This window comes from Aythya ferina (assembly GCF_964211825.1).
Source record: "Aythya ferina genome assembly, chromosome: 1".
Classification (NCBI taxonomy): Eukaryota; Metazoa; Chordata; class Aves; order Anseriformes; family Anatidae; genus Aythya; species Aythya ferina.
Window position 1 is genome coordinate 96,575,869 of NC_140296.1, and position 27,926 is coordinate 96,603,794.

The 27,926-nt window shown below is 34.6% G+C and overlaps 1 protein-coding gene across 8 annotated transcripts in view; it reads right to left on the minus strand.

Annotated features, from left to right (window-relative positions):
• ITSN1 (intersectin 1) overlaps positions 1–27,926 on the minus strand; it is a 122,689-nt gene that overhangs the window by 39,870 nt on the left and 54,893 nt on the right. For 5 of the 8 annotated variants that reach the window (XM_084526678.1, XM_084526677.1, XM_084526672.1 and 2 more), the window contains 9 exons: positions 25,304–25,393; positions 24,988–25,137; positions 15,486–15,607; positions 12,137–12,366; positions 10,689–10,810; positions 3,935–4,179; positions 2,402–2,561; positions 1,386–1,591; positions 622–704 (listed from right to left, as the gene is read on the minus strand). In XM_084526678.1, coding sequence (XP_084382804.1) covers positions 622–704; positions 1,386–1,591; positions 2,402–2,561; positions 3,935–4,179; positions 10,689–10,810; positions 12,137–12,366; positions 15,486–15,607; positions 24,988–25,137; positions 25,304–25,393 — 1,408 coding nt within the window. The remainder of the gene's footprint in view (positions 1–621; positions 705–1,385; positions 1,592–2,401; positions 2,562–3,934; positions 4,180–10,688; positions 10,811–12,136; positions 12,367–15,485; positions 15,608–24,987; positions 25,138–25,303; positions 25,394–27,926) is intronic. The other 3 variants (XM_084526673.1, XM_084526676.1, XM_084526675.1) reach the window with 2 other exon arrangements.

Genomic DNA, 27,926 nt, shown 5'->3' on the forward strand with positions numbered 1-27,926 from the left:
GCCCTGAAGTGGATTAAGAGTGCCCACAGCCTGTTAACACAGCTCATATGGAGGCATTAACCTCCAGATGAAGAGTGGTAACAACCAGGGATGCAAGTTTTTAAAAACCCTCCAGAAAACTGACAGTTGTCTGCGCCTCATGCTGCATCCTTAAAAAATGAGGGGTAGCCTTGGCTACAAAGACCACAACTTTCAGCTAAAGAAATTAGCTATAAATAGCTTTAATGAAACACTGGAAATGAGTTTTGAGTGCAATTGAGGTATCTATTAATAATTCCTAACATCATGAAGCATATATAGCTATGTGTTTATTTGGCCCTCTGCAAAAAAACATCCTAAATGCTTCCATTGGTTACCAAAATATTTATGTACGGAACAGTAGAAGAAATTTTAATAGCATGTGAAATTATTTTTTCTACAGACACAACATCTACAAATTTTTACTACAATCACTTTAAATCGCTCTAGAAGCAAACTGATTTGCACTTCAATTCTAACAGGCATAATCTTAAAACAGGCTTGTTTTGATGATTCTAGGCTTGTTTTCTGGTAATATGTAGACTGCTTTTATTTCATTACATAGTAGAATACTGTTAGTGCTATTCAGTTTGGAATGCTTACCTTCACCTGACATAGTTGCTTTTGCTGCTGGTGATGCTACTCTTTTCAGACTAGCAGGACTTTCTGAAGAACCAGAATCCATGCTTTAGAAGAGAATAACGGTTATTTAAGAAATTAAACCTTTTCAGAAGATGCTTACTGTATTTTAAAACTAAAATATGCATATACATCCATAAGCAATTCCCTTAAACAGAGATAGTGAATTTACAAATTAAAGCTTTTATGCACAATGGCTAGTCATGGTTAAAATTAGGAAATTACATTCAATACACAAATTGCTACATCTCCTCTTTTCCCTCAAAAGAGAAAAAAATCTAAAATCATTCTAATTTATTTAACTAATGTTAATGTTGCCTTCATGTTACACAGAACCAGATTCTGATTGTTTCATCCTCCAAGAGTAATGGTAAGTGATTAAGCTTTGAGGTATTTCTTTTAATTTTGGGGAAAGATAATCTAAGACTTACATAGATGTAATTCATAATATCCAAAATACTATTTTTTAGTTGCAAGTCACATAAAATTAAGAATTTATTAAACTTTAGATCTTTGTTGGTGATGCATTGTGGAAGGAGAACTGAGATCAGCTTACATATTCCTAAACTGAACTTTTAGAGTTGGAGGCCAAAACACCCTAGAGAAGAGTTGCATAAAATCATTTTTACAGAGTAGATTCCAAACTTTAACACTCAAGTGTGCAACTCTTCATATTTATTTAACTATGACATTATAGACATAAAGTATGGTAAAAGCAAATACAATACCTTGTTGACTTCCTAATGGGGCCTGAAATAAGCTTCACATATGACTTAGGAAACCACCCCTTTTGTCCTTGAACTTCTCCAAACCACCACATATCTTGCTGCTCTAAAACTGTGATGACATCATTTTTGTTGAAATTAAGGTGGTTGTCTTTTTTTGCTCTCCAAGGATACAAAGCCTGTGCTTGAAGCCCCTCCACTTTTTCGCCCTAATGCAAATTTGAAAAAAGAGAGTAGTCAGTCATGCACCACCTTTCATAAAGAAAGCTCCTTAAGGAATCTTATTCTTGTGCTACTTATTTAGCAACAAAATACACATACTTCTCCTCAACTGCATAAAGCAAAATATATCAATTAAAATTACAAAATAATACAAGAAATGTTCAAAATCCTCCTCCATTTCTGTTAATGTGTAAGCGCTACAATGCAAAATTATTGGGGGTTTGCTTTTTTACAAGTTTTACAATTAAGATATACATGTCTTAAACCTCGATGAAGCTATTTTGGCAGGGTTTAAAGTAAACTTTATGGAAAATGATGCTTTGCTGCAAGTTATGTATTGTATACTCCAACTTTTTAGTTTTGCTCTAAGACACTAAGGTATTTAGCATTTTTCAGAACAGCACATTAGTTTACAAAAACAGTACGTCCAGTTGAGGAAAATGTAGTGCCTTAACAGATGGACTGAACTCATCTGGTGTGAAGCTTTGCCATTGCTATACCACTTAACTACATAATCCACTTTGGAACAAAGGTTGTTGTCATGTGATTCAATAAAAGCCAAAGGAAGTGACCCAAAAATAGCACCCTGCCAAAACATTAAGACTGGACCACCACAGTTGTAAAAAGCCAGCACAGAATAGCAGCTTCTTCATGTTAAATTGTGCCACTGCCACTAACTCTTTATCACTCCAAACCGATACAGTTCACCACCAGAGGACTGCTTTAACTGCCAGTGTTCTTTGCTTTCCAGAAGTTCATGCTGGGTCAGAAGAGTTTTAATGAACATAGCTGCTCACCTGACCCAAGACAGGAGAGGGAGATGATCCTGTAACAGTGGCAGGAGTGAAAGCTGATCGCTGCCGCAACTGCCCTGCACTGGGAACAGTCAAAGACGGCTGAGCTGCCCAGGCATCCCAGTTATCTGTCTCTGGTTTCTCATTAGTGTTTGTAGGCCATCTGAAAATAAGAAAATGACATTATTCCTATTATTTTCAGTTGAATAACAATGTTCATGTGGGAAGATTGTACAGAAATAAAGTCTACATTCTAGGTTTCTTTCTTGTAGTTGAATATTCCATGAGTTATTAGCAGCTTAACTCTCAGGTGGAAGTAGTGCAATCAAACATAGGGTTATAATAAATATATCTCTAAAAGGTGATCTCTAAGAACAGTTGCTTGTCCTTGCTCATTTACAGCCAGCTATTCCTTAATTTAATTTCATTTTTTAGGTGTGCTCTGATACAATGAAAATAGTAGGTAGTACAGCCTATACTATGCACAGTGTAAAGAGTTAACTTAATAGAAAATAGTCACAATTCAGTACAAAACTGATTTGAAATCTTCATACCTGCATGTCACTTATGCATCATATTGCTGCTGCTTATTTTCACTATTAAAATCCTTACCTTTTTTTTTTTTTTTCATAAAATTATCTCCTATGGACTTTTTTCAGCTTTTTAGTTTTATGCTCTCTCTTGTCCTTCAAAATGTCAGCCAAATCTCAAAATCCACCTCAAAATATCCTCTTAAATGAACAAAATTCTCTGACCTCTAGGAGCATGAACAAAACACCCAGCTTAAATCTAAGTCTTTAACTGTTTCTTGTGCTATTAGTCCGAATAATCAAGTGTTGCTCACCCAAAGGCCACAAACATCACTAACCTGTATCATGTCAATTACTGTATGTCATATTAGTATAAATATGTCATGTCATATCAGTATAAATGTTCTGGGTATTGAAACTGAAGCACTGTTTATTTAAAAGCAATAAAGCACATACATGCCAAACATCTTCAGAAAGCTCAATATTTAGTCTTATCCCTCCCTCACCTCTGAGATAAAGTACTTTTTTTAGTAGAACAGAAGAAGTTTAAATATCCAGTAGTACTACTGCAACCTACTTGATGAAAATTTTGAATGGTTGATCAATATTGTATGAAGTTAATAAGACATCTTTGGAACACATGTTCTACTTCTATCAGCCTTATTAATGTTGTGATAAGGAACTAATAAGTCATCTTTTTATTTTAACTCTGTCATTAACTTATTTTGCATAATCCAAGTTGGAAACCTTCAATGAGGGTTGATGTCAATCAGTAAAAGATAAGAAAGGTGAACTTCTTGGGATTTCTACCATGGTGTCACCATCCTCACTTAGAAATGTCTCCCATTTGTGATGTGTCCTTCTCTACTGCTCAGACAGACATGATGGGAGCAATTTTTTTGTGTTGCTTTGCAATCTGTGTACTCTGTGCTAGCAGCCCACTGCAATCCAATTGATTTAAAAAGACTCAAGCACATTTGAGGTGATAATCACTACCCAAACATACGTTGAACTGAAGTCTGCCCAGTTATTGGCAGTTGTAGTGCACTCTGTAGACACAGGAGTTCCTAGTGATGTAGTTGTTTCATGCACAGAAACTTTAGGTGCAGCAGCAGCCTCAACTACTGTTTTTACAGATGCTGGAACTTCATTTTCAGGTATTTTCTCTGCATAGTTTGCAGGGAACCATCCAGTTTTTCCCTTCAATTCTCCACCAAGCCACCCTGGTTCTCCAGTCTGGCTTTCATCCACCTGTAGATGCATTAAATTAGAAGGTTAAGAAACATAACATATAACTGGAATTTTTACTTGACATAAAATCCTTTTCATCCACAGTAATTAACTTTCTTTACTTACAGCAAAATTATACCTTCATTATAAAAACAAGTTCCACCTAGGTAGAGTTTTGTTGTTATTATTAAATGTACTGTTGGAGGATTATGTTGTCAGCTATTCCTTCTATGGCATATCAACAGCTGAGGAAATATTTTGCAATGCAACACTGCTTTGCAATCCCTTTTTTTCAAAAATCAAGAAGGTTTTCTTGGTGATGAAGTACAAAAAGGTTCATTTCAGCCCTAATGCATAAGCCAAGCGTGGGTTTTTTAAACAGTTGCTTGAAAGTCTGTCATAGTAAACCAGACTTAGAGATACTAGTTCTGGAGACTCCATTAAATAGTGCTATTTCTGGTTTAACTAATGCAACATGCAGATTTTAACAAGTTTCCCCAGATTTCCTTTTTCAGAAAATAGAACAGAAACACAGCATATTAAAATTAACCCTTTTCAAAGAAATTCAAAACCAAACCAAACAAAACAAATCTAATGTATTTATTCAAATTAATTCCACAGTAAAAAAAGAATTGCAGAAGAAAAATAATTCACCATTGCTACCCCTCGTGACTCATGAATCGATAGGGTGGTTAAACACTGACAAGGCATCTGGAGGTTGCAGAAACTTTTTTTAAAGAAAAAAGGCAGTAATTTTATTAGGGGTAATTATAATAATTATGGTAAATTTGGTGATCTAGCCATCTAACCTCTTTGATACTCTAGAGGAATTTCAGTTTTAAGGGTTTAAGCAAACCCTTATATACAAATATGTCTTGCACCTTTTACATGTAAATAATGTCTACTATCTACAACTATCTGCTGTGCGTAGCTGCAGATTTCCCTAGCAATGATCAAGTCAGCAGTAAAATCAGGCTAGTAATGGAAAGTCAGATGATTAGCCCTACATAAGGGCCATTTTTAGCAAGAATTTCTCTCAACCGTTTAGTCCAGCAGTAATCAGTATTTTAAAATACTTAGAAGTTTCAAATGAGAACATAAATCAAAAGTTTACTGGTGCAGTTAACAGTACAGCAGTCAGTGAGAGATGCTTAAATCTATAATTTGAAATCACTTGACCCTACCTCCCAAGCATCTTGAAGGATTTGTTGTTAACAGTATGCTTCATGAGCTAAGGAATTAGTAATAGTATCCTTTTCAGACATTGGGGTTTTCAGAATATAATGACATTATACAGCAACGGCATACGGTAGTATCTCAAGCTAGCTGCTCTGACAGTTGGAAACACACCTACCTATTTATTCTATTAATTTTAACAATATAAACTGATCAGCTGTTTGAAAAAAAAAAAAAGGGGGGGGGGAACAGTGGTAAAAAAGAAGCATTTGTGGCAATGGTGTAAACGAGTTGCTTTAGATAAGGGTGGGAACGTTGTTTTGCAGAGAAGTGACTCAAACTGAAGCAGCAAAGCCTCTGCCTCTGATTGTCCCTAGGTTACTCATTTGAGCTGCTGATAGATTGCTTTGCTTTACTCCATGTCTTGACTCTTTGACTGCCTACTATTGTAATTTCTATCCCACACTCCTCTTTTGGTGCAAAACAATCCATTATTTCTGCTTTTTGTTGCACCCATCTTCTGTCTCAGCCCCTATTAACTCAAAGCGAAATGAATGGAGTACATGCTTGACCGGTTCAATGTGGTTTTACTGCAGTGCAGAGCAAAATTTCCACTGCAGCACTGAATAGGATTGTTAGAGCAGCAGTATGAGTGATGGGAGGTCACAGCAGAGGGTGAATCTTGGGAGAGCAAGCGAGAAATGGTTTGCATCAGCACCTGATGCAAAGTTTAAAATCTAAACAGTAATAATATACACGCAGTTTGGACTCTCATTCAGTTTTCAGGTAGTAACTAGAATCATTAATATACAAAAGAATAAGCACAGCAAGACCAAAAGTCTGTTACCATGACCTTCTAAAATGGCCATCCTTGAAACAAATCACAGCAATACAAAAACCACTGTGAGTTTTCAGAAAAAATATGTTTTGTACAAGCAGACAAAAAAAATACCAAAGGGATTTTTAAAGCTACTGATTTAATGTCTCCTTAGGAGAGTTTTAAGTTAAAATTATTCTTAAAACAGCTTATTAAGATACTCAAATGTATGCTTATTCAGTCAAATTAGGTTTTCATCATATACTCATGAAAAGACACTTTGAAATATCATTTTCACTTTATAATTCATTAAAAATGTTCTCTCAGTCATTCATATAAAATATAATCTGCATCTCTTTTTGTAGTACAGTACTAGAACTTTAAATACATTCCTTCAAACCTTTTAAAAATTAATTTGTTCCAATTTCCTTATATTTTTACACCCACCATCCCAAGTCCCTACAACAGACTTTTATTGCAGATAATTTTTTTTTCCAAAATACAACTAGACTTTAAATGTACACCTGAACACTGCATTACAGTGTGTGTATTTTTCATTTATTTAACTGTCCTTTAGAGCCACAGCTTACAAATTCTCGTTCCCTGTGGTTCAACACAACAAACAACAGAGGTTACAGCAATACCATTCCTAGATACAGAAGCATTAGGCACAGTTAATATCTCTGTCAGCTCTGCAGAGGCCTACCCTGCTTTGAGCTGGCTTGCGTATCACTAGCAGTGCATGTACACAAAAACAGAAGTCCTGCTTTACAGTAGCAATTAATTCTACATATGAAGTCAAAACCTAATACTCTCCAAAAAGTATTTAATGAAAGCTAACCAGAGTATCATAGTCTGTTTTGTTTAGCTACCCATTGAATTGTCGTTTTAATTCTACTTCATGTGTAGGCCTTTGGTCTCGCTACTGGGTTTCCTAGTACAATGCTGAATATAAGCTCTGCACGCCAGAGGCCATATGTTGATTACGCCTACGCAGGGTCTAAGACAACAAGGCTGCCTATGTACCCAATACAAAGAACAGTCCTTCTAACTTTCACAATCAACAGCCAACAAAACCGACAACAAACTACCATTATCATATTGACTTAGACTTCTCGTTTAAGCTTCTTTTATGAACTTTCTATTTAACTTATGTTCTACTATCAGAGCCACTGCAGTTCAGTAACTCCGTAATTCAACTGTATTTCACTGAATTGTACTTGTTTATTTAAATAAGCTGCATTATATCAAAGAGTGCCAGTAACAACAGAATCCATTCACTTACTCCAAGATGGAGCCTAACAGCAGCAAATGCCAGCAGGACCCGTTTTGTCAGAGAGCTATCCAAAGGAAAAGAATTGCACACATCGCATACACATACCCGTACACATAATAGAAACTTAAGTTTTTGAATAGACAGAGCCCTGAACCAGGCATGGCTTTCTTGGCTCAGAATATATTTTGTTCCCAGACAAAAGCTTGGTTAACTTATAGTTAGGGTTATAAATCAATCTACATAGTGAAAGGCCTCACAGTCTTACAGTAGAAGTTAGTTCAAGTATGTAAAAAGGTAAGAAGCAGAGAAAGCAGAAATCCAAGGTAAGATGCAAAAATCCTTTAATTAAAAAGTAGATGTGTTTTCTTAAAAATACAGCCCATGCCCCACACATTCTCTAAACCATTTCACATATACCAGTCCTACAGATAGCTAGCACGTGTACTGGAAAGTAAAGCAGAAGAAAGCTCTCCCCATCTACACTTTTGCAAATACTTCTTTCAGAATGAAGCCTTCTTCTCCTTCATTCCTACCATGACAGACCTCAACATTCATGCACAGTGTAAAAGTATATTAATTACACTGTTGTCAAATGCTATTTACAAGCTATACACCTATTAAAGCCTCAAGTCATTCTGACATAATGAATTCTGCAGTCCTGTTTAAACCCAGGATTTAGGCCTGTTTTCCATGTGCTCTGTCAATGGATGTGTGCTTCAGCTGGATTCTTTGCTCATAGCAGTGACAGTTTGGGTAACATCTCCTGTATATCTATATGATACAGGACATGATTTCACAGGCCTGCACAGGCAAAGCCTTTTATAGTGTTAAGATGGGTAAATACTGAAGTTACCTATGTTAGAACACAATTACTTTAAGCAAAGTTTTTCTTGTTGCACACAGTAAACTCCTAACTGTAGAGGTCAGCTGAACTACAGAGTTGCATTTATGTCATAAATGAAACATCAGACACACTTTAACATGTAAGCTTGTAAATCATTATTTTCCAAAAGACGTAACTGACTCAAACCTTGTAGACCCACATGACACAACAAACACTTAAGGACAGATAAGAGTCTAGGAATCCAAATGCCCATTATCAAAAGTAAATTCTGCTCCATTGTACTTAAATTACTTTTGACAATGTGAGTTGATTTGTTACTTCACCCTACATAAACTCAAAAACAAGTAAACTACATGGTAACAAAATCTGTATTTATGAAAATGAATAAATTGCATAGACTTCCTAACAGTCATATGGCACACTTACCCATTCCCTTTTAACCTCCATCAGGAAAGCAATGATTTAAAGCAAGGCAGAATTATAACACATTTCGCAAAAGTGTTTTACTTATATTAATTTTCTAAGAGTAGCCCATTTAAGCAATTACTACAGAGCAGGAGATAAATCCCACAAGGATTAGTCATAAGGTTTAATTATTGTTAGAAGTGTTTTAAATAAAGAAAACTGAGCTAGAGAATTTTTTCTTCTAGAGTAAGCTAAAATAAAGTCCAAAATAACATATAGGAAAACTTATGTTGTAACAAAGACTTTATTTAAAACATGTGAAGTGCTCCTTAAAATCACATATTTTTGGCAAAATGGTATTTCCCTGAGAGTCTACCTAATAGTGAGCACTTTTTGAAAAAAATAATTTAAAAAAAATTTTCTTATATGTCTAGGCTACAATCTATTTCCCAAGAAAGAGAGATATAGCATTTTCTGAGAGCCCAAGGAGACTCATGTACCTATATCCTCTCTAATTTAACAGCTGACTGATCAATACTATTTCTTGATGAAGAATAATAGCACATTGCAATTTTATTCAGAATGGGATCAGACCTCTTCCCAAGTCATTCAGTACTGCTGCTAACACAGGATTCACTTAATTTCCAGAAGCAGATTCTAATGTCACAAATACCTCATTGTGACACAGCTGAATCAACAACAACAACAAAAAAAGGATGAGAGATGAGGGCTCATCTCCCTAGAATAGATGCATTTCTTTTATAGATATCATTACAATTTATGACAGTCTACAAAGGGTATTTTTTTTCTAAAATCCATTATTACTGAACTGTGTCAAAATGCAATGACTCTTAAAATATTTTTGGAACACTATAATGAATATACTTTCCTACAGTGAACAAGATAGCATTTAATTTCCACACCGGGCATTTTCATTATGAATAGACGTGAGCATGCTAAGATCATACTAGCCAGTTATTAATATTAATACTGCAGTCATTAACAACAGAATTGTAACTTAAAAATATAGTTATGCCAAAAGCAGAAGACAGCTTTAGAGAATATGAAGTTTAACACAACAGTTATAGGCAGCCCATATTCCATTCTCTCATCATCTATTTTAAAAATGAATGGAAAAGCTTCTGTATCAACACACCTGCAATCAAATGTTTAGGTTTTGAAGTTTCCCTTTTTTTTGAAATGACATTTCATCTACTTTATATCCTCTTGAAAATAAATGTAAAAGCGTCTCACAAAAGAGTTAAGTAGATAAAAAGCAAAAAATAAGAACAGAGTAATTACAGAAATAATTCCAAGTTACAATTAAATTAGGTCATTATCTCAAAAACTGTCACCAAAAGAGTTGTAGAAAAAAAGCTAGAAACACTACCCTACAAAGACTTGGCTAATGTTTATGGGATCCTGACAGAAGTATGGCCATCTTGTAGCTTAGTATGATTGTTTCACTTGGTATTACAATGGACATCATATTTTCTTAACAAAGGCAGTTTTTAAAATTATTTTTTTTAACACTGCTGTAGTACTACTCCTATAAAAAAAAAAAAAAGTAAATTTCTTATTAAAAACATACTTTTATCAAAGCCACTTTTTGATTTAACCCATAGCAGCCACTCTCTCAATACAAAATAACAGTCACTTTAACCCCTAGCTACCTTGAAGGACAAAAAACCTCTCACAATGACAACTTTTGTAAAGGAACGTTTTCAAACATTTTGCACCTCAAACACACACAGCTCAGCATACTACAGCTGATATGATCTGCTCATAGATTATGTTTAAACTTTACATTACAGTGAATTCTAAGAAGCTATATGTTATTGTAATAGGTAATCTGCAATATCACATCCTGTATATTTTGATATTCACTGAAATATTTTTTTCCAATTTGTAAAAAAAAAAATAAAATACTGCCACATATAATTCTTCTCACACAAATGCAAAATATACATATATTTTTTTTTTTTTTTTTAAATATCACAATCCTTTCTTACCATGACTATGTCGCCAGGCTGAATAGTGATTTCATCGTGGCTTCTTGATTCAAAAGGATACAGTGCTCTATAATACACTATTTTTACATCCTCCTGAGCAGAAATTGTTAGAGGAGCTTTTTCTGAGCAAAGAAAAAAACACAGATACAAAAAAAAAAAAAAGAAAAGGCATTATTTTGCAGTCTTGAAAAATGAGGCAAAAGTGGATACAAAAAAGTAACAAACCTCACATTGTCTGTAGAAAGTATATTATCCTTTTACACAAGGGGAAATAGGAAAAAGCGTGTTTTTAAATGATTGCTTACTATTTTCTCATCTTAATATGTATAATATTACTGCATTTTAACTAACATGATGTACACAACTATTTGTAGAAAGAATCATGCACTTACGATGCAACATACATGACTTCTCAAATGCATCACTGATTTTGTAGATTATATCTGAGCAGTAAGCCATAGATTCAATTCAAACTGTGATGTTCTTGCATGTATCAGTGGTATGCCCAATAGTTTTAGAGCCTGCTTATGCAGCAGCCTCAATTGCAGCCTGACTATACTTTGAAAAAAGATGTTTCAGAATGTCCTAACACACACGGATTAGCTGAAAAGAGGTCACTTACAGATGGTGTTTTAAAAATCACATGCTCGTATTAAAGATGAATTACTAGTGAAAAGAAGAATAGAGAAAAAAAAAAAAAGATAAGCTAAATTTCTTTTATATAATGCAGTTCCTATTTGTGTATTCTGTCACAGAAGTGCCCTCAGCTATTCTGCCCAAATAATACCTAACAAGAATGTATAATTGATAAAGTCAACTCTAGATTAGTCCTAAAAGATAGAAAGTAATTTCCCTTTTATGCAGTCCTTTGATCAAGTATTTAGACAAATATTACATTCCCGATCAATTCTCATGTATATTTATCAAAACCACTTAAGAGAGTACGATGATTCCAAATATGGGCAAAAATCAGGTTATAATGCAGAGAAAAAGCTCTCAACTGAAAGAGATTACGTGCATAACAGAAGAAAGAAGATTATATCGTAGACTTGAGGTCATTTGTTCAGTGAGCAACATGCATGTCAAAGGGGAAGAGGAAGAAGGATAGCTAAGTGACACAGATACTATAAAAAAATCCAGATTTCTTAAAGTTTGTAACGAGATGCGCAGCAGTAATTTTTGACACCTTACGTCAACATCTTAGACCATTTTTTATCTAAGATTCTTCCTTCAGTTTGCACACTTCGAGTCTCTTTGACTTGTGTTTTATTCTGTCTGCTGAACACCATACTTTTAGGAAGAATACTGAAGCCTAGAAGAGAACAACCTTTTGGAGTTTAGAGCTCAAACCACTCATGATTTATTTCAATAAAATGAACAATTCAATTGTGAAACATATGGTTCTTCAAAAGGCGTGTGCAACGGCATTTCTTGATTTCTTCCTCTACCTGCATTTGACCAAGGAGCCTGGACGGCTGGCTTGACTGGTTCCTGATGTGGTTGGAAAAGCTTACTCAGTTTCTCTTGGATTTCCTGTTTCCCCTTATCCTCGCTTTCCTTCTTCTTGGTTATTTCTTCCCTTTTTTGCTTCTCATCTTCCTGATTTTTTTTTTGCCACTGGAGCTCTTCTTCTTGTTGCACTCGATCAAGCCGTTGTTTATCCCGCTCCTGGATTCGTCTGTTGGACAAGTAAAAGTGTTTTGTTTTGCTTTTTAAGTCAGTCAAACAAAAGACCATAGAAGTTACTTGTCCTTGTGCGCAATCTACAAAATAGATCTACAATCTACAATACCAGATCTGGTAATTTTATTTTTTGAGTTATCAACCACTCCACAACATTTTCTTACACAGTGGCTCCTAGATGGCAAAGATTGTATGCATTCATAAAGAAAGAGCTGTGACTCAGACAAGCGAGCGAACACTAATCTGTGTAATCTGCTACTAACTGCATGACTCTATTGCTTTAAACTGTTTTGTCTTTGCATCTAAAATTGAACTTTAATATCACTTTTTATTTTAACTCACATGTGAAGTCTATGCTTTTACAACACAATTCCACAGAACTCTTGAAAAGGCCTCAGCATACAGTGAGAAATTAAATACTTGTGGTTTGGAGCTGAATGTAAGAAGGGAAAAAGCATTTAACACAATTTTTGCTTGTCAAGAGTTCTTCAGAGATTTTTAAACGCTTAACTGTTCTTACTGACTGAATTGTAACAGTTTAACTGCTTCTTTATCAAGACTGTGATTTCTTCTCCTCTTTAATGACATGAAAATAAATCTGTTTAACTATGTTTTTCTAATTACCGTATGAAACTTTACATACGTGTTTTGTAACAGTCTCTTACTGAGCTTACAGTGCTCTGAAAATTATAAGCTTTATACAATCCAGTGTCTTTACACTTTCAGTCCCAGATCTTCAATTTAGCAATATCAGTCTCAACATGGGGATTCAACAATATTTGTGTATTCTCTTTTCATAGTTTTCCATGGGATTCACAAATCTAATGCAACTCTTTTAAGTAATGAACCATACATAGAAAAAAAAATTGAACTCCTAAATAAGCCCTTCACAACCCTGTAAGGCTGCTTTTCATAATCTTTTCCCGAGCAATCTGAGCATCCCATTATATCACCACTATGAGTTACTATTTTCATTTGCCCCACAATTCCTTTTAGTTAATCTAGAACTGTAGATATCAGCTACAACTATCACCAGATGTTTTCACTAATTTATTCTTCTATAGTTTTCTCTGAAACAAAACAGGCAGCAAATTATACTCTTCCATATCTGTCGTTCAACACTCACTTTAGCTTTAAAATGCAGGAAAAAGTCAGGAACAGTGCTCAAACAAATTGGTTCTACTTATTTTCTCAAAGCTACAAGCATCTCTAGGTAAGACACAACATATCCAAATCAGAAAAAAAGTGGCAATCAGAAAATATGGCAGACCTGATCTTTCTGTTGTAGGGCAAGGAATAAAAAAAATATCCACCAGCTTCACGCAGTACTCTTACAGAACTACTCAGAAAATTTAACGTTCCTACCTGTGAAAGCCAACAAGTCCTTTCCACCCACTGACAGAGGACATGAAAAAAATAGGTAAGTATTGTCTCCTAGAAACAATTTGTACTGGTAAAGATAACTCTAAAGGGTTGTAACAGACACACAGGGTGATTTGATGTGTACTGTGACCTGTTCCACTTCCATACTTTCTTAATAACTACAAAATTAGTGAAAATTGCATGGGAACAAATTGGTCATTACAGACTTGGCCTACTGTATAGCACATATTTCGTCCAAGAGTGCCAAGAATTTCTGGCCAAAATATTTAAGGGTAGAAATTCACTTTCCAAATGGTAGGTTGGCACCAGAGGGCAAATATCATCTTCTGTCATTTTAAGTTTTGAGTTGACAAAAACGTTTTCTGAGAGATCCCAAGGTACTCAGTACCTGTGTAATATGACAACTACTAACTCAGAAGCTAAAAAAAATCATCCTTGGTTCAAAACAAAACTGCTGACACAATCTCAGTATTTCACATCAGTATACCATGAGTATAGGTTAAGACACCAGTGATGATATTACTTACTCCTCTACAAACTACTGCTATACATTTCTGCCTTCAGTGTAAAGTCATCTAAAAATTTAATAAATTCACTGTTCTGTCAACCTCCTCTTTCAATCACTGAACTTGTCCTTGGCATGTTCATTTGTAAGGTATTCAGAGCCAATTACTCAGCAGTTTTGTTGCAACACTGAGGCTGCATCATATACAGACACAAAGCACTCTTTTTTTTTTTTTTTTAACTTCAGTGGTGTCTTACCTGGTGAGTTTAGTCAGATGGGCTTTAGAAAATGAATTTTTAATTTTGTTTCTAGTAGAGTAATTAATTCTTCCCACAGATATAAACCAAGTTTGTTCTAGCTGCTGGACTGAGAAGAGCAGACGAAACCATACTTCAGGGGTAGGGGACTGATTTCTTGTTTTCTTAGAAAGTTTGCTTTTTATGAAGTCAATACCTCAGATTCTTAAAGGCACCGGCTCTATGCAAGTAATTAAAGAATTACCCTAATTTAGCTACTTTCTATGTGCAAGATTTCTGTTTGAAGATGAGTTTTTTACTGAGACCTTGTTTTGGTTTGCCTGAAATATAAAATTAACTTGACTCACAAAGAAATAACACAGACAACGAAGTTGCTTTAGATCGCAATCTATGTAATATGATAACCAATAATTTAAGATCCCTTGTTCCCAGGCTTTTGTGTTCATTCTTGACCAGTGTTTATCCAGGTTGACAGCATAAAAACCCCTAAACTGCTAAAAATTTAATCAAGAAGCTACAAATAAATTATGTCAGAATAGAACTGCTTGCTAGATTTTTTGCCATTTATTTTCCATAAATATATTATAAATACATTTAAAAAGTTATTTCCAAGGTGTATAGTAAAAACCATTAGCAAAATCTCTAAATGTAGAAGTACACTACACCTTTTAAGTAATGCTGCTGAAATCTGTATGTGTCATTGACAGTTAAGAGTCACAGACAGATGTAGAAGCTCATCTCCACAACACTCTTTTCATTCAAGGATAAAAAAAACCCTTCATTTCTAAAGAAGTTATTAGCACTGAACCAAAACTTGTTCTAGGTCTTAGATATTCTTGACACTTAGTAACATATTATTTAGGATCAGATTATGTTCCTGGAAATACAAAGCTTATTTGACTTTTTTTGCAAAATGCTTTGCACTCCAGTATCTCCACAGGAAGGGCATAAACTAGAGCATTTTGTTACCTTTGAGCCTCTTTTTGCTTTTCTAGTTCTGTCTTCCTTTCTTGTTCTTTCTGTTTCAACCTCTCAGCTTCCAAGTTCTTTTGCTTCTGTAGTTGCTGTTTGTTATGTATTTCTCTCAGCTCCTAGACAAAAAAGTAAAATATGTGTAACCATACAGTATGTGAATCAGAATTAATGGCCCCATAACATTTTCATTGTGAGGCAACAAAAATTGCAAATGGTTGGATATCTCTTCAAACTTTCAGTATAGCCAAACGCATTGGCAGGCATTTAAGGTAGGTTTCAAAGGACTGTAAGGAAAACATTCACGTTTTCCTAAATTTTAACCTTATTAGGTTAGATGTTAAAGAGTTAAGAAACAAGTAAGCCTTTTTTAAAGTGGAACTCTAAAAAGCTGACAAAACTTTGACAAAGTTTCATCTGAACAGTCAATTATGTTTTATTTCGTTTGCTGATTTGTTGAATTTATTAAACTTCATACAAAAATCTGGCCTATGAACTGCTCATAATAGCAACTGCTTCAATTATTTGGTTTTATATTGAAATTAAGGGTGATTTACTAAAGAAGCTTCGGGATTGTTTTATGTCCAGGGGATAGAATTCCTTAAGCAACAACTTTGGGATGAAACTGTGGTACAGAGAGTATTCATCCATATACAAGTCAGTTTTCCTTTGGTTAATTATAAAGACAGTGCTTGAAATTTTTATAATACAAATAATAACAAAAACATCATATTTTCTCAAGATTTGTTTTCTGCATGAACATCTACTACTAACAGAAATACCAGTTAGATCTTGCATCTCTTTGTGTAACCTAGAGTCTAGATTTTTTCTGTTTGAGTCTAAACTCCTCAGTATTATAAGAAACAAAAGAATCATTTTCATTGAAAATAGTCCACATTGAAAAAGAATAGTACACACAAAATATGCAGAAAAAGTTTATAACAGGAAATTGTTTCTAAATCTGTATCTTAGTAACGTCTGCTTTTATTGAAATATGACTCACATTGAGCAGGTTTGTTTAGTTCTTGCGTCCTTAAAAGCTTTATTTTAATTTACTCAGGCACGGAAATAAGTAATCTTGGAAGTACTGTGGTAGTTTTTCAGAAATTCATAATCTACAGATTAGCCAAATGAAGACCTCATGCAACTATCCTCAGACATTGACCAAAACATATCAAATTGCATAAGAGAATAAATAAATATCATGTGATTCAAAGGGCCCAAATCAGAAAAGTGAGTTAATTTCACAATAATTGCACAAAATTATTAGTAACTTCTTAGTTTTCATGCAAGTTGAAAGTTAATACTTGTTTATTTACAGATTAAATTTATAATGTATCTAAAAATTTCTGTCAGTGAAATTAATACATGAATTAGTGCTTAAAGACTGCACTGTGCAACATCAAATATTAAGATGAAGTTAAAACTACATTGTTAAGAGGAGTAGCACTTGACCTTTGCAAGGTATTAAAACATTTCTGATATATGAATGAAAGTTTTAAAAAGTTAAGTTGCATTTAGTGTCCTAGTCCTGAGTCACATTTTCTTAATGATCCTCAATTTTAAATTCAGTGAAAACTGAGTTCAGCATCATTAAAGAGATAATCAGTTCCTATACAAGTTTAATATAAACTCTGCTAAGGCCATGAAACTCATTGAAATATGGAGATAATTTGGGCAATACTATATTTCATGATTGTCATTATTTTCCATAGTCATATGAAAGCTTAGCTAAAGGATCAAGAATAGATATTACAGAATATAAAATAAACTACTCCTGTGAAATCACCAGAATTATTCAGGCAGGCTAGTGCCTTTGGCAAAATTTTTAAACCCTGAATGCCCATGGTTATAAATATTCATGCATAGCCTTATTTTGGACTAAGGAAAAGGGATACTAAAAGGGAAAAGCATTAGCAATATTCAACATAATGGTTTCTTAGTAGCTGGCCCATGAAGAACAATGAGCAAATAAAGGGATTAGGATATTTCAGTGAACACACAGTTGGACAACTGCTGCTGGAGCTACATGTGGCCTGCACCAGACTTTTCTGTAACGTTAACTATAGTAAGAAGTCTTTTCCAATAAGTGTATGTTATTAACTCAGCTTCTTTAATATTGTTACACTTGTAATATATTGAGGTACAAAGGATTTGACCCTTGGTTCCAATTAATTTCTCTGAAGGAATCATAGTCACCATCGTCTTTGTATGATCACTCAAACCCTCATTTATACAAAAAATATGTACAAGTGCAAAGGACAACTATACAACCATAAATACACTAGCAGTTCAGTGATTTGCAAGCATTTATCTGAAAGGATATAGGTTAGAAAATGGCCCAGTTTGCCATATGGAAAACAGCTTTCAACGGTATTATGAATTTCTGTATATTACAGAACTCTCCACACGTGCAAAACAAAGTCTCTACAAAGCTCTTGAAGCTCAAAATACTAGTGCTGTGAAGTATCAAGTATCCTGAGTGGTATTCATGATTTTAACTAGCTGTTTCTCTTTCTGGATAAGGAGACTGCTACCCAAAGCACAGGTTGCTGACTCCTACATTTAGTTCAACTTTAGCACAGCCTTCAGTCTAGAAATCCTGTGGTGTTCTCCTTGCTCTTGTTTTCCTTCACTTCCATTCCCCTGCCGTCCCTTAACCTGTATGCCAAGAAGCTCAAGTTTCTGAGTCCTGGCTGATGAGACAAAGGAAAACTCTGCTTGAGGAGATCAGAGAGACCTGAGGTAGTCACGTATTTCTAATAAAGCAACACTGAAGACAACCTACTGTTACTTGCAAAAGTTATTTAGACAAAAGCACTTTCTAGGTTTGTTTTTTCTTCCCCTTTGCATCTTTTTCTCAAACTCTGCTGCATGAGCAATTAAATAGGAGTTATCACAAAGATACGGCAAAGAAAGAGGAACTAACATTCTTCAAGGGTATGAAGGCTATCTTAGCTAAACGAAAACAAAACACAAAATCTGTGATAACCCAGATGAAAAAAACGTGAGCTTGGTTTACTTTTTAACAAGAAATTTGTACACTAAAAAGAATGATTTGGTTCACCTATGCTCGCAGAACCAGGAGGAATTCAAATCCTCTAATTCAAAAACAACTGGTATTTTCCCCCATTCAGAAAAGCATCCTCAAATCTCAAATACATAAAAACATGCAAGAATTTGCAAGACCAAAGCAGTGCCTAGTACACACCAAACACTATTTACTTCCACTAGGTGTCTAACTGCAAGGCTAGCCTGAACTTTATATTTTAATTACAGTTTAGACAAGTTTATCTCACTACTGAACGTACAATATATACCACTTCTAGTGCCAAATAGGAAACTGAGAAGGTTCTAGCTATGAACCGTGTCTCCATGGCTGTCTGAAGCAAATAATTTCTCATATTGAGTACATACAGCAAGATCATTAACTTCAGTCCAAATAATTAATTTTATTTTTCTTTTTTTTGTCATTTTATATGTATGCTCAGCTAAGTTAGGATCTCAGGTGACAGTTTTATAAAGTTTCCCATAGACTTTTTAACACATTATTCCCTTTCAGCTCAGCCAATATATTAGTTCAGTATTTTATACAGTTTTCCACAGACTTTTTTACACATTATTCCTTCCCAGTTAAGCCAGTCTGCTAGTTCAGTATTTTGTGCAGAGATTTTCTGCATGACATACCTGTAACAGTTAAGAAAATCCAACCTAGCTAACACACCTAGCACTAGATGGAGTATTTTGGAGGTAAAAATGCAAAAAATATCCTTCTTTGCATCAAGTAGGAGGAAATAAAGATTTGATTGGTATCTCATGCAGCAGATAGATGCTCTGTTGCTTTGCCAAGTACCAGTGGGAGGATGGGGGAAGAAAGAATCACCATCTCCCACAGTGCTGCAGGACACCAACTGAACAGAATTATAGTAACACTTCAACAGTCAACAGAACAAAACATTTGCCAGCTGAATATTCAGCACAGTCCTACGCTCATCCTTTACACACACAAGCAACTTAGAAGTTGTACAAATCGTGCATCGTAACTCTGAAGACATAAGAACGCTTTGCTTGTTTCTGGTGTGCAGGACAAAGAATGTCTTAGTCTAAAAGCAGAGAGAAATCGTTACCTTTCCTCTTAATTCACAAACAGACTAACAAGTATAAAAATAATTTTGAGATGTTACAATAATCACATTTAGGTACCCACATAATATTGAATACGAGTTAAAATATTAATTTCATACAGCAGAATAATATTCACTATATACAGACAAGTCATACTGATATGAAAACCTTAACTTCAAAAATTTAATCGTTTAAGCCCAAATTTTGCCCTCTGACAGAAAGACAGGACAACTTAGAACACTCTTCAAGGATTACAGCACAAGGTTTCCATCAAATCTTCTCTTGAGACAAACCAGAGCATTTGATCCCAGAGGAAAGAACCCTACAGTTCTGTGCTCACTGAGGCTTTCCCACAGCAATACTCTTCTACCCAATTCCCCAGACCCCAAAGCACCTCTTCTGTCCTGGACAGGGAGAGTTCCTCCTTTAGCCCCATATAATAGTTATGGGGGATTTCATAAAGGAAATGTATTGCCATCTCCCTTATACCTGGAATCACAAATTACAGTGTTGTGTAGGAATGCTTAATATTAATGTTTTTTTCATTTACATTTTAAAATTCTGATGATGACCAAAATAGGCAATTAATTTAAAATCTTGAAGTGTCAAGATATGCAAAAGACAAAAATAACTAGCTAGTACCTTGCCCAGGTTCTAAATCAAGGCACACTCCTCATTTAAACACCAAGGATTAGATAAATAAGATTACAAAAACTCTTCTCTTTGGTTATGCTTTAGTGCTAGCACCTTTTATTAAATACTAACTTAGTTAAACACTGCACACTCATCTGTAAACAAATCTGGTAAAGTGAAGCACATAACTGGAGGAGGTTCATCACTCAGATTGAGATAGTTGTGTACTGCCTGAGTATGGCATGGAGACCTTTAGAAAGGAGTCTAAGTAGTTGACGCAGCCCAGGAGAACTGCCAGGCACTGCAGCATTGCATCTTCCATTGCCACTGACTGGAAGAAAGAAATGCTCAAATGTAAACAGGCATTCATATGCAAGACTTGTCCAGTGCACACTGACTAGACAGGGACTGACAACAACTGGAACATGACACAAAATGTAAGACATTTTTAAGAACTTGATTCTAGCCGTTCACCACTTTTTCCAGGCACTGAGAACAGCTTCTCAGCAAGGCTAACATATTTCAGAAACACTCATTTAGTTGTTTTCTCCTGTGCAGTAACTCAGATAAGCTCCAAATACATGATTCTTCAATGCTGTATGAAATAACTGCTTGGTTATTTCATAAAACTATATTAAGAACAATTTTAATAGTTTTATTTGACTGTGTAATGACTGACCATTGCAAAATTTAAATGTGAATTCACACTGAATGTAGAATTTTTAAAGGTAAATTATAGGAGAGCTTTATATACACAAACAGGAAACCTAACGTAAAGCCTTCTATTCTACAAAATTATTTTATATAGAAAAAACAAGTGTCTGATTACATTTTACTAGTACCTGTATCAGTTTTAGTTATTAGCTTTCTAGGCTAGGATTTTAAAGAGTACTGAAAGTTAGACTCCTTGAACTCAATTAAGGACCTAATTTTCAACCTTGTTACAAACTCAGTCACTTATTCTGTAGTCAAATACATCGCAACCCACAAGACTATTATATTCTTTGATAAAATACCTCAAATAGGATTTTAAGAGATATCTGACAAGCTCCAAGCTAAGGTGCCTATTTCTTTGCCAAACAAGTACACTTGGTCAATTTTGTGGCTTTAGACTTTAGACTTTTAGACTTTGTGGCCACAGTGGCACCCTAGAAGCCAGGTAATTCTAAGGACTACCAGTTAGCTCAAACCATGTGGCTCTAGCTACAGATATTCAATAGAGATACCTGGATCTACCTCCTTTGAAACATTAATAATAATTCAAGCTCCAGAAAGTTTTTGAAAAGTAAGCAATTCTATGAACGTTTCAAACTCTTGAGATGTTAACTTGAAAAAGAAGTAACTGAAGTATTTGAGATCTAAAGGATTAACGGGAAGAAATTTAAATCAGTTGCTTTGGAAGGATGAAAAAAGATTAACTGAGAAAAAAAAAAAAAAAAAGAAAAAAAAACAAACTTTCAATTATCTCCCTAGTCACTCGTATATGCTATTAAGACAAGAAGCAAATAGGAGGTAATTTAACATCAGTTTTGTGTATTCACTTACTGCAGAACATAGAATTGTAATATGGAGGCAAATGCAGTGCAACCCACTGTATCTGATACGTTAAAAAGTTGACCTGTAACCTAAAATACCTTAGAACATCAAGTAAGCCTTACAGTCACATCAACAAAATGGCACTCTAGACACTAGTTAAACTGTTCACTTTAACTTGCACTATCTCAACATATTTATCAGATACTGGTGGATCAAGTGTTATCTGTTTTAAGAGAATTAATGATAGTGTTGCAAAATTTAAGTGGTGTATTCACATGGAAGATAATAGAACAGATATTCATAGCCAAAACATGAGGAATAGATCTCAGCAATGATAACAAAAGGTCATGGTTCCATGTTGCTGTCAATTTTACTGTCTCTTCAAGCATTTCATCAAAACTAGTAAGTTAGCTTGGCATATGTTCTCAGAGAGCAGTAGGAACTCTGGGAATTCACAAAAAATACCACATCATTCTGCTACTAGACCAGAAGTCAGCTGTATTATAGAAAACTAGGTGAGCACCAGTGATTCTCTATTACTCGATGGAGAACAACAGCTGCCCAAGGCAGCGTCAATTCAGGTCTGGCTGTTCTAACAGCTACCCCATCCAGCGTGCATCTCAGTTATATATTAAAGCACAAAGGAAGAGTAGATCACCACAGAAAAGGCCTATGAATTAAAAACTACCAGATAATTTTGGAACAGCCTTAATTAAAAATGGAGATTAAATTTTATTCATTTAATGGAAAGACATTTTTAAGATAAATCTTTAAGTGTGTCCCATCTGTACATATTTCCCTTTAGTTTTGAAGTTAAAGAAGCCCTTATTCTATTTAGAGCTCAGATATGGTTGCATTTTTGATATATTATTTGAAAAGGATTTACATTTCAATGTGAGCACTGTACAGTTGACTGATAACTATACAAATTGCAAGATATTTTAGCACCAAATTAACCTGTTATACTTATGTGCTGTTACTACTAAATAAGCAAACAAGACATTCTTCTGTTAGTTGGGGAAATTACTACCAAATAGAAAAAAAAAAGCCATCTCTCCAATGGCAGCTTCTTAAAGTTGTCACAGGTTTTTGACTGTTTAGATTAAAAGAATTATTCCAGTTCCTGGACTCCTTTGTGTTGAGCACCATTATTATCTAAGGCATAGCTGTGTTCTGGCTTCATTTCAGGACAGAACTTCCACTTCACAGAAACCCTACCAAAACTAAGAGTTTCAGGAAATCTTTCACTAACTTTGCGCACAAAGTCTCACATGCAAGGTGTTCTGAAAACTTCCTCCACAAGGATAATGGCCATTCAACTACTGCTGTACACACAGGATCTTCCAAGCAGCTTCTCTTCCAATGGGATTGCCACAATCACCCTATGCTAAACCCAGGAAAAGGCACATCTTTGCAGATATTTAAACCTAGCAAAAAAGACATGCAGGCCTTCAAAAATGCATCTTGTACATCTAGTGAAATGACAAAAAGGAGAAGATACAACTCTCTCTGTTCCCACCTCCCGGTTTCATTAGTACAACTGCCCCACTGCCTCATTTTTGCTTCTTAAACTCTTCTCTTCAAGCAAACACAGAAAACTGCAGCAAGGCAAAAATACTAACATTCAGCATCACAAAATGGTCTTCCTGTCAAGCACTGTGTCTACATATTGTGAAATCGAGAACAGGATATCCTCAGTTTAAGAAAGGCTGCTGAAGTTATCCTAAAAACTGTCCTCGTGACTAATTCTCAGCATATAAAGTGATAACTAAGATTTGAACACAGAAATTAATTTTCCCCTTAAGCTGCAAAATAGCTTACCATTAGATGATGTATTCTAAGACAGATGGCAGACATTCTGATAAACCAATGTCTTTGTTTAATGTGAATTTTCAGTTTTTAATCGTTAGCTTGTTATTTGTTGAGCCCTTCAGTATTTTAAAAAATAAATTTAAGTAGTTGTTTGTTTTTTTTTTATGTCATGGGACTAAGATTATTCACCCCCCTCTCTGCCCATTTATAAACTGTTTGGGTCACCTATGAACAAACCAAGTACTGACACTAATTTTAGAACAAATATTCTTTGATCTTCAAATTGGTTCAAAAGGACTCCGTTAAAAAGAAAAACACACACAAAAAGCAGAATGTGTTATAATGTGCCCAGAGAGATAGAGGAAATGCAAATAAGGTAAACTGTTCTGTTTCCTTTTAAAGTTAATTGAATATTTAGTTTGGTTTTATGTTTGGTATGACTCTCCGGAGATTATCCCTTTCTGCTTCCTTCCCTGCTATTGGTATGGTCTACAGTTTTTTATTTTTCTTATAGTTATTAGTAATTTTAGTATTGAAAGCAGGTATTTGTTGCTTAACTTCCAATACACCTTCCTTTCTAAAGCACATGATATAGTCATAGCTGATCTAATTTCAAAAGGACTACAGAAACTTTAATGTATTGATCATTGTGCTTTTCCTTCTAAATACCTGTAGCACAACTTTTTATATCTTGCAGGAAATTGAGTATTTTACTAGTCAGTTTTCACAAGAAACCATCAGTTAAATTAGCAGATAAAGTACTTAGATGTTAGAATATTTTATTACAAGAAAGAAAAAAAACACTATTAAAAGGTTGTAACTGCAGACTGATTTATAACCTCTCCAAATAACACTTCCTCTACTGACTTTTGCAATTTCTGTAATTTCCTTGTGCAGAAATAAACAAAAGCACACAGCTTCAACAAAAGACTGATCAATAAAGCATGAAACCACAAACAACAGACAGCTACATTCAGAAACAACCATGAGCTTATGAACAGCAGATAAAAAACTCTGTGTGTCAGTAGGAAGTCTTAAGTCACTGTAAGATTTGAAGTACTGATTCCAGCAGATTTGATGTCCAGCAGATTTGATATATAGTCTTGCACTTCTTTGATGCAAAAGGGCACAAACTGGCAATTTAATACTTGTAATAATAGATCTGGAATCAGACCTCAAATATATTCTTAAGTAAATTCTGCAGATTAACTTGATTCAAACTCTTTGAATGCTCAGTAGTATTTTCTTTAGAAATACAAATGATAGATTTCAGAATGTTGTCAACACTGACATTCTAAATCAATCATTTCAGTTCAATATATTTCTCCATAATCAAGTTAGAAAATGATTAATTGAACATTTAGAAGTAAGCATCAAAAAAGTCTAGGGTTACCTTGAGTTGATTATTGAATATATCAATTTCCTGAAGTTTAGATCTGGTTTCTTTTTCTACTTCATCTAGCTGGTCTCGAAGCTGTTGACGGGCTAGCTCCTTGGCTTCTAAGGCTCTTTTGATAGTAAGAAGAGAATCTCCTGTTTTTAAACATATTGTGAAATAAATATTTTCTTACATGGAGAATTTTATGTCACAGAAAGCAACATTTTTCAAAACACATCTTGAAACATACCAAAATATTACAAAGTACGCTGTGCATTGCAACATCGTGGCTTTTACTAACTAATGTATACATACACAAAAAAATACACCTACTATGCAAACTGTTCTGTTGAACTTGCTTCAGTTGATCATTAAGCAATTGCTTTTCTGGAATCAATCTTCCAAGCGTCTGCTGAGATTCCTGAATAGAGGACAAGGAGAGAGAAAACAAGACAAGAAAAAGACAGAAAAGGTGAGTGATGACCTTAGCCATAAGACCTCTCATTTTCATTTCTTCTGAAATAACTCTTTACTTTTCCACAGAGTAAACCATTTATTATTGCTATTATAGAAGCACTGTCTGTGTGGTATGACCGCTCAGAAACAGTTCTCTGCCAGTTTGTCCTGCCTCCTTTTGTGTTTGTTGTGTTGTGTTTTTTTTTTTTTTTTTGAGTACAAAAAAGTAGGCATATCAAATTTAAGCTGCATAGTTGAGAACCGATTCCCATTAAATATGCAAATTGGCTTGGAATTAATTGAAATTCAGGACATAAAAAGACAAACATAGATTTCAGGATATGTTAAAACAAGCACTTATTAACAGTTTATTTCTCACTTTAATAAATAAACATCAACTTTGATAAGAATAAAACACAAATATTTTCAGTTTATTTAAAGAAAAGAAAATAAAAAGCTCTCACTTTAAAGGAATACATTATGGCCAAAAACAATGTCACACAAACTCTGATAGATGAGAACATGTGATTCCTAGATCTCTATATTTAGTACTCCTGAAAGAGGATTATGTCTTCTCTCAATTTCAACAAACATTCATACGATTTTGCACTGATAAATTACAGGAGACACTGCAGATGAGAAATTCCTCCTTTGGTGGATCATTTATATTCCCTGCTCTTTCTGGAGGATGAAGTGCTACTTCATATACCTTTCAGACGCCTTGGCCTCCAACTTCAAGTTGTCAAAACAAATTCTAGAAGCATGATGTGAAACAGCTTATTTTATAAAGCTGTCCAAGTGTCAACAACTCATTTTTCAGACAAACTAAGTAATTTATTTCAGCTGCTACCCTGAATTGCAGGCTTCTGAGGAACCTCTGATAATTTCAATTTGTCACAAACGACTGTAAATGAAATAATACAATCCTAAAAGCAAACCACTAACCACTCAATACCAGAGTGAGTCCCATGAAAAGTTTTTAATTTTTCTTACAAGAACACAAGCCTGACTGTAGTGACATGACTTCACAGTTGTCCTACTTTGCTCATGGCAGTCTTTGACTGAGCCTCCTGTTTGTGGCTCATACCATATGCTTATGACCACAGACAACTCTAATCTCTTAGGTTTCTGAAGACATACTTAGGTAGCACAGCAGGGTCAAGGACTTTATAAATTCATTTAGTATAAAAATTAAGATAAGCTATGCATGTTACTATTAGAGGTTACACTGTTCAGCTGTACTGCCCATAGCATGAGTAGATCATTTTCAGCTCCTCAACGATATCATGAAGGACAGATACTCCTGTAATGGGTCTATTACTCCCTATGTAGAAACCAAAGAGAAACAGCAATATATAATGTAGAATTTTCAAATTATCTGCCTGAGGAGGCCTGCCTCATTCCCAACAAACCACCAATACAAACAAACAGAAAAAAGTTCCCATTCATCCAATGAGGGAAAATTCTTCTAACTCTGTGCCCTGAGCAAAAGGTCATATGAGAAAGTGAGATACCACTAATTCATCATAAGTCTCAACCACATACCCTGCTCCCAGTGATTCTGAGGAAAGCCAAGTTACTTGGGAGCCAAATTATTCATCAAGGAGGCAATAAACTCTCCAGGTAACTAGCAGAAGCCCTGCAGACGGTATAAACATGGTTCAGACACATACAGTTAAGGTGTCTGGAAGGCAGAATCCTTCCAAACACACCTGGAAACACCACTCTACCAGATAGCACAGATTTACATAACTACCACAAATTTTCATCACCCAGTATAAATTGTTATACGATTTCTTCCAAAAATTTAATCAAATTCCATCTTGAAACTAATTAACAGGTTAAAGAATAATTACTTATTTTAATTAACTCACTTTCCACATCAAGTGCCAGATGTATTAAACTGAAGTATTTCCAGGTAAAGATATAATATCTTACAAAGAGAATTGATGATATTGACTCTTCATCTACTGGAGAGTTTAAAGGATCAAAGCGCCTTTTAAAAAAGTCACATAGCATTTTACTCTTTCCTCTACAAATCAGATAGTAAAATTTAGAGGATATTTGAGATACTCATCTTTGTTTCAGGAAAAAGCTATCCCCTCTTTTAGGTTCTCCTCAGATAAAAATTTTTACTTTACTTTTAGTTAGTTTTCTACTAACTAGTAGTACTTCTTTCTAGGATCATAATTTTGGTAAACCAAAAAGTGATTTTAAGCTAACTATTGCAGTTCTTAATGTCACAAGTTTCTCATAGTAGCATTCCTTGTTTGTATTAAGTGGACAAAAACACTGTGCAAGAATATGACCCCTAAATTCTACTCTTCAGATTAAGCTGCTGCCAAAAAAGATATCTTTCTCTTGGCAGGTGTAACAGTGCACACAAAACTTCAATAGAAATGAAAGATGTTTTATGAAATAAGAAAAATAGTCCAAAAATATGCATGCTTAAAACAAACAAACAAATTAATTTCTCAAGTGCTGTTTTTGTTCAAATG